Source organism: Cynoglossus semilaevis, unplaced genomic scaffold (assembly GCF_000523025.1).
Source record: "Cynoglossus semilaevis isolate Cse_v1.0 unplaced genomic scaffold, Cse_v1.0 scaffold376, whole genome shotgun sequence".
Taxonomy (NCBI): domain Eukaryota; kingdom Metazoa; phylum Chordata; class Actinopteri; order Pleuronectiformes; family Cynoglossidae; genus Cynoglossus; species Cynoglossus semilaevis.
In genome coordinates, this window is record NW_007585115.1 from 121,442 (window position 1) to 129,636 (window position 8,195).

At 37.7% G+C, this 8,195-nt stretch overlaps 1 protein-coding gene and 1 non-coding gene across 2 annotated transcripts in view; one reads left to right on the forward strand and one right to left on the reverse strand.

The window, feature by feature from the left end:
• Positions 1–8,195, reverse strand: part of pgm5 (phosphoglucomutase 5) — a 35,462-nt gene that overhangs the window by 5,862 nt on the left and 21,405 nt on the right. Inside the window, exons 7-9 of the mRNA XM_008337218.3 lie at positions 5,858–5,973; positions 1,548–1,683; positions 667–850 (exon numbers count right to left, since the gene is read on the reverse strand). Of these exons, the coding sequence (XP_008335440.1) occupies positions 667–850; positions 1,548–1,683; positions 5,858–5,973 (436 nt within the window). The remainder of the gene's footprint in view (positions 1–666; positions 851–1,547; positions 1,684–5,857; positions 5,974–8,195) is intronic.
• Positions 1,817–1,888, forward strand: trnaa-cgc (transfer RNA alanine (anticodon CGC)). The gene has a single exon. It is a non-coding gene; the product is annotated as a tRNA-Ala (tRNA).

The window sequence follows — 8,195 nt, forward strand, 5'->3', positions numbered from 1 at the left end:
AAGAGTGGAACAGTGACAAGTTATCATATATGTAAATATATTGCAAGGACATGCATAAGTTCACAATCACTCACATGGAAAACTGAGTGTGTGTGTGTGTGCGTGTACATATGCATCTGCGTGTGTGCGTGTGGTGGTAGGCGGGGCACAGGGTAAGAAGTGTTGATGCCAGGAATGACTTTCCACACATTTGTGGCCAGAGCAGAGAGAGTCAGCTAGGTGAACTCCACTGAGGGTCAGGGATACATGTCAGGATGATGTAGTGGAGGGTGGTGTCAGGATGTGTATTCATGATTTTTTGCTCCATGTAATTTGTGTTTTTGTGCATATGTTTAGAGTGTGGAAGATGGACTGTCATGTCTAAACATGGATCTGTTTCTAATGACAACACTGACCAGGTGGGTGGTCCCAAATGGAAGCAGTTACAAGAGTAAAGATCTAATCCGAGCTAATACATGGACTCACCAGGGCTGGGACATTTGCATATGTTACTATAAATTGAATTTCAAACATCAAATCGAGATTAGATGTGGAATCAGCCAAACCTTCTCCCCAATTTATCCCCAGGCAAGTTAGGCTGAAGTGATTGTTACTCTCTATCCTCACGGTATTTCAATAGTGAAAATCTACATTTATATTTTTCCTTGATATTTAAGCCAAACTGACCTGGTTTCTAGCCACAGATCCATCCACCGGGTCGATGTACTCGAAGTTGTCTGCCTTTTCTACGATGTAAATATGATCACCCACAGCAAACCTTTGGTTGGTGAAGGCTTTGTCTGAGATCACAGCTTCTAAATCCTTCATCAAGTAAAAGGCAGCACGGGGATCCAGGCCTTCATAATCAAACCTGATGTGAAAAAGACCACCAAAAAAGCATGACAATTCCCGTATTTTCCAGACTATAAGTCGCACTTTTTTCATCCTTTGGCTGGGTTTGACAGGTGCAATATATATATTAAATTATATAATTTCACGTTTGTTATTTTCATACTGATAGCCACCAGAGGGCACTCTAGGCTTGTGTACCAATATCTTCTACTCCTTTACCACTGAAAGTTTACATGTTGTTCCAATTTATACTCTGTAGCGACTTATAGTTTGGGAAATATGGTGAATCCCTTTAAATGACTTAAAATGACTGTAGAACTGAACATGTCATTGTCTCTACATATAAATGTTATGGCAAATGTGCTTTGGCCCAACTCTCAAACAGAACAAACAATACTGGGAAACTCTTCATTAGAACCACAGGGAGATCAAGGTTTTGGGGATATATTTTGATCTGGAAAGGTGCCACAGAAAAATAGTCTGAATCACTTGACCCGGGTGAATAGAACATCCAACCAAGTTTAGTCTATTTTGTTTGACTATAATGACACTTTCCAGCAGTCAGTTACTGTAGGAGAAGCTTCTCAGAGAAGTCTGTCTAGAAACCAAGCAAGTGCACTTCTCAAGCTTCCTACCAAATTAAGAACCTACTCAGTCTTTCTTTCACTACTGGAGTAAAACCATGATTGACTGAGAGAAAATTGTGGGCCATTTACCTGCAGTAGTAGTTGCGTCCAAACTTGGCCCAGTGTTCTCGGACAATCTGCTCCACACCTTGTTTTGTGGTTGCTATGATAGATAGCCACACCAGCACTGACCACAAACCATCTTTTTCACGAATGTGGTCAGAACCTAAAGATAGAAGAGAAAGTTTGATCTAGTACAAATTATGAATCACTTCAAGGACAATAAAAAGGTATTAGAAGACACTAAACTGTTTAGTATAACCTTGGTTTTAATCAATACACTTGAAATCTGAAAATATGGGGATGTAGTTCAGTGGTAGAGCACATGCCTCGCATGCATGAGCTCCTGGGTTCAATCCCCAGCATCTCCACTTAAGTTATGGGAATTTCTTTAATGAATTCTGAGTTATCTAATACTGTTAAATTCAACTAGTGATTAGTTAACACAGTATTTGTTTGTTTATGCCAATGTTTAATTTGGCACTTGCTACATACTCCATACATGTTTTATTTCAGAAGGGAATCTACTGCTAATTTGGAGCAATTGCATGTTGTCATGTATATATATGTGTGTGTGTGTGGGGGGGGGGGGGGGTATAAATGTAAAAGAGAGGGATTAAATTGAGGACCTTCTGCAACATCTAAGGCAGGCATGATAACCACTACACCATAGAACCACAAATTTAGGTTTTTGAGATAATGTATGACACTCAACATCAGGCTCGAACCCACAACCCTAAAATTAAGAGTCTCCATAAGCCTGCTTTCAAACACAGCTGCACAGTGAAGTTATCTGTTAATGGAACACTGACCTTTTAAATGAATTTATTCTTTGTGTTCCTAAGCAGAAGTCCCACGTGTAAGACAGACTGAGCTTATTTCAGAATGCAAATAAATATATTTTTAAGAACAAAAAACAATTCCCTGTCAGAAATGTAGTCTTTTAAGGTTTTGTGATATTGCTGTGACATTGCACAGCTGTTAGGAAACTGTGGTCGTCATTTAATCTCAGGCTTATAGTCAGTCTCCTTCTGTTGAACTCTGATGTAGAGACAGGGAACCAACAACAAATCCATTGAGGAAGAGCCAAACCTGTTTCCGCTAATTTGTAAACTAAAGTCAGAGAAGTTAACCTAGTCTTAGTTTAACCAACAATAAGTTTCAATGCATTTTTTTTATCTTACAGTGTTAAAAACTGGTTAACACTGGTATTTGTGTTTAATGTATTTACCATATTTTCCGGACTATAAATCACTCCGGATTATAAATCGCACCAGCCAAGAAATGCATAACGAAGAAGAAAAAAAGTTCCACCAGCCAGCTAGAGTGCTCTCTAGCGGCTGTCAGTGTGTTAATTATAAACATGTGAATTTTCAGTGGTACAGGAGTAGCAGATACTGGTACATAAGCCTAGAGTGCCCTTTCTTGACTGTCTGTGTGAAACATGTGAAATTATATAATTTAATATATAAGTTGCACCTGAGGCAGTGGTGGATTAGTGGTTAAGGAAGCAGATGGAAGGATTCAGGTTCGAGTTCACCAGCTGCCAAGTTACCTCTGAGGTGCTCTGAGCATGGCACCGTCCCCACACACTGATCCCCGGGAACCTTAAGCTGCCTACTGTTCACTTTGGTGATGGGTTAAAAGCAGAGGTCACATTTCGTTGGGTGCAGTGCTGTGCTGTGTCACAATGACAAGTAGTTCACTTACGTGACAGTGTGTTTATTGGAAAGCAGCAGAGATTATTTTTAATGGAAATGCACTAACCTTTCTATAGATTTGTTAATTTATTGTCTAGTGTGACAGCAATGATAGTTTGAAGACCTTGTTTTATACAAAAAAAAAAAAATACTATGAAATGAAACAGTCTTATATTAATGCAGTACTGTGCAAATAGTGGGTGCCGGGGGGCATGAGGGGCTTCCAATGGAATATGGCATGTCAGACATAAGTCTACCATTGCTGTAATGCTTCAATGATAACAAGCCTCCAGTCACTAGGTGGCAGCAACTCATACAGTGGTATGTACAGATAAAAATATACATTTTATCAGGTTCTCAATAGTATCTCAATTTGCGGGGGTGTGCGCCGAGGGGGGCGTGAAAACATATCCCCAAAGGGGGCATTACAAAAAATAATTAAGAACCACTGTATTAATGAGACAGGGATAATGCTGGTGATAAGCATCTTCATGCCTGACGCCCTCACAGAGGTTTGTCGACATGTTGACATTTGTGAAAACTGACTAAACAAACCTTGTCACCACCTTGGGGCTTCACAAGGAGAAATCAATGTCAATTCTTATATAACCAAAGTTCCAAATTAGAGAGTGTAGAAGGACTTTGTAAAGTAGTGTAATACCAAAGGTTTCACATCAAAATTGGAGAAAACAAGCTGAAGTGCCATTTGCCAAGTTTGGGTCTGTGTCTATAAATAAATGTGAGAGAGTAAAGAAAGACGAAGAGCAGCGGTGGTGAGCAGCTAGGATGATTTACTGCTAGCAACTCTCTCTGAGCTTTTGGCCTTAAATGGCTAGACAGTGAATGAGCTCCCATAGACCTCTGTGCCCCTTCCACTTCTCTCCTACTCCTCAATTCATCTCATATTTAGACTCTCCCAAATCCCCCTCTGCCTCCACCTCCACTTCCCCAATTTACTGACATTTCACACCCAATTTAAAATGTTCTTTTTCTGTATGGTTTGTGCCTGCTTCTTTCATGTATTTTCTTTAAAACTCACGATGGGCAAGTGTAAAAGGAGTTAAATCATTCTTATGATCTGTAATTGCACATTGTTTATCTCTAACCCTACATGTGTATGTGCCTGTATTTGCATTCACAGTAACCAGCGGAGGTCTGTTCATATGTTGTTATGATTCATGAAGTTCCTGTCTCCTTTTATAGCAGAAGAATGTGGATTATTTACACATGCAGCCAGGGTCACAGGCCTCACATTTATTATATGACTCTGACTGGGGCTACAAACAGTCAGAATGCTCCCCACACTTTAAAAAAAAAAAAAAAAATCACATTCTAGCTGAATAGTCAAAAGGGAAGAGAAAGGAATACATTGGGATGACAAAATTTCTTAACCCTGTTGTTGTTTTTGTTGCTTTAGTGATCTTTATTACGTGATGTAACATCACGTTATATAATCATGTTAGAACTAGTCAGAACTTCCAGAAAGTGACACTAAAGTAGAGTGTTTTACTTGCTAAGCTAACATGGACAAAAATACCCAGAGTAAATGTCCAACATGTGCATTTTACCCATGGAAAAATGTTAATCAGACACAACTAATCTGGAGAGGGATTTTTAATTCAACATAACAAAATAATTTATTGTTTTATGGCAAATATCCAATCAATGTAATGCATGTTAGGAGATGCTCCGGTCATGACTTTATGGTAAGAAAAAAATGTCTGCACTACAGAAGTACATTACCATTTATTTTTAAAGAAATTAATGTCATAGACCGGTTACGTTGGCTATTTTACAGTACAATTGCATTTGTGTTCAACTAAACAGGCCCAGGTATCATACTGAGTAAGTAAATAGAGAGTAAATTGAAAGTAGTATATTTCATTACATATACTTTTTGTGACATTTTTTTTTTGGTGGTGTGTCTGAGAAGCTTCTCCTACAGTGTCCTAAACTTTTCTGTACCAAGAATTGGTCATCCAGGATTTGGCGGTATCTCAGATTGGTTGTGTCACGTTAATCATTTAAGGGTCATTACAGGATCTGTATATTTTAAAAATAAGACATCTTTTAAACTTTATTCTGATAGTATTGATGTCTGAATGACATATATAGTTTTCGTTGTGGGATTAATTTAGAATTAAGAAATTAAATGGATATACTACAATAGAATTATTTCTCTTTGGCCTGGTACTGGTCCACAGACTGGTAGTTTGGGACCCCTGCGATAGAGGACTCCATAATGCTAAAGTGTTGATATGGTACATTGATATTTTAAGTATCATTGATATTGATATTTTAGATTGTTTTACAAAGAACACTTGAAACAAAGACAAGTCAGCTGAACACAATAGCTGTTAAAATGCTTATCATATCCCAGCTGCATATTCAGGAAGCAGCAGCTGACAGTGCTGTCCACCTTGTTTGTAGGAACCTCTACAACAGTTACTGCTGAGAGGAGGGGGATTCCTTAGCTAAACAAGTTTTTGGTCCACGGTGTTAAGTAACATATACTCACATACAAAGAGGCTACTGTTAAACTGTGTCTACGCCTTTAGTAGATTGTTGAAATACGTATTATTTTCAAACAAAAGTTGCTAGGGTTTCGTTGGTTTTGTCAGTGTGAGTGCCGGATCATACCTGTTCCAAAGCTCTCCTCTCCACAGAGGGAACAACGGCCAGAATCCATCAGGTTTCCGAAGTATCTCCAGCCTGTTGGAGTTTCATAAAGAGCGAGTTTCATGGCTTTGGCCACCCTGAGGAGAGGCATGGGGGCAAAAGAAGAGGAATAAAAAAAAGAGCTGGTAAATATGACTGTCCACTTAATGCTTACAAACATGCATTGTGTTTATCTATGTCTATAATACCGTAATATCTGACTCTGAGATAAGCTTTGAAATAATCCCCTGATCTTTGAAATACAGCAAACAAAATACTGAGCTGCCAACAGTTCATCCAGTATTTTAATAAGGTGATCACAGAGAGAACTGAGCAGGAGCTGATGTTTGCTTTGAAACTGAGCCATGAGAGGAAAGGACAACACACAGTATGTGTGTGTACGTATATACATATATGTGCATGCTAAAGCAGATGATAGTATGTGTGGAACAAGACGGTATGCAGAGAAACCGATCACAAAGATTAGGAGCAAAGATAATGATGGAGGTGTATTTTGGACATTTACAGGGGTAAAAAAGCCTCAGTGACAATTGCTTTCTCTGTGAACTTAGATAGAAGTAGGTTGGATATGAGTGTTCTGCATTTTGAAAAAAACATTAAAATATTGTTTTTTTTTCAGCCGCCCTCTTTAGACAGATATTTTAAAACATCTTAGCTTTTCCCATTTTCCAATATTAGATTATTAACATCTTATAGTGGCTCACAGTAATTTTTCACTAAGTGTGATTTTTAAATGATTTCTAGTAAAAAACAAACAAACACAAAAACAGATGGTATTGTCGTTGGCTCCGATATCGAAAAGTAAAAAGCTAATACATTCCACAGCTTAAACCGAGTTACAAAATCAATTTGAAAAAATAATTTTGTGTTTATTTCGCCATCTCCCATAAATTTATTACGAAAGTCTTGTTCTGTCATTCTGACATATGGTGTTAAATTTCCCAACCAGTTCGCACAGGAGCTTGCTGACACTATACGCTATAGCTTTGTTTACGTTTGCCAGATGTACACCATTAGTGACTAAGTATACTAATATACTAAGTAACTTAATATATTAGTAACTAACATAACTGACTTGCAATGTAAAAAGTTGTTTTGCAGAAGTAATTTTACATGTATAAAAATACATATATACATACATATATAATTATTAATCAATCAATAGTGATTACCAATACATTTAAGAAAACAGAGTATTTTGACACTTTCTTCGTCTGACCTTAATGAAAAGGTTATCACTGAATGCACTCAGGTAATTTCATCAGTGTTGTTTCTGGAACCTTCCACATGGAGAGTTTATACCTTCCACATGAAGCTCTTTGGAGCCTGTTAACTCATGATGCTATAATTTCACTACACTGTAAACATAACAAGATAATCACACTCACACACACTGCACATACCAATGTTTTTGAGCTGCTCTTTAAAATGTTAGTCTTTTGTTTTCTGAACGGACACAACTTATTGTGCTTAGCACCATAAGACACACATTAAGAGAGAGAAGGGCAAGGGCAGTGGAAAGTTGAATCAATTCATCAGTTTTGCATAGCAATTTTAAACGACTACTACTTTAATGGTATACAAATGCAGATGTAAGACGAATCCATGGTTTATAAGAGGTCACACTGCCCAATAAACTGCCCATATCTGCACATTCATCATGCACACAAATAAACCTCACAGTGTGCCCAGTACTTTTGTTTACATGAGGACATGATACATTTCCGAATAAGAGTAAACCAGTTTTATTCCCCTTTGGGGAAGTTAGAGCTGGAACGAAAAGCCAGGAATTCCTGCAAAGAAAAAAAAAAAAACAATCTGGGAAGCTTTTGACAGTTTATAAGGCATAAACAAAGACAACACAAGCACTAAAACAAAGGCTGCTGGGACAAAATTGAGTGTGAGAATTTAACCAAAACAGTTTACCAACTGGTTTAGCAAAAATGTGGGAATTATACAGTAAGAGAGTAGGCAATATTAACATGTAAATGATGCACAGTTAAGTCCATAGGTACTGGGCTGCAGTGGGACACAGTGAAAAAATGTCCTTCAGTTTTTACTAATTTACTTCATTAAAAAATAATCCAGTCATATCCCTTATCTTTTTGCATTAAAAGATAGATCTGGCGATGTTTCAAAACAGTAGGTCATTCGGTATCTGATACTAACAGAATAAAGTCAAAAAGATGTTTTATTTTGAAATTTTAATGATCCTTCAATGATGGCACGGAATAACTCATCCGCAGTAACGACTGATAATGGCTGACCAATCCTTTCTCCAAAAAGAGGAGGGGAAGAA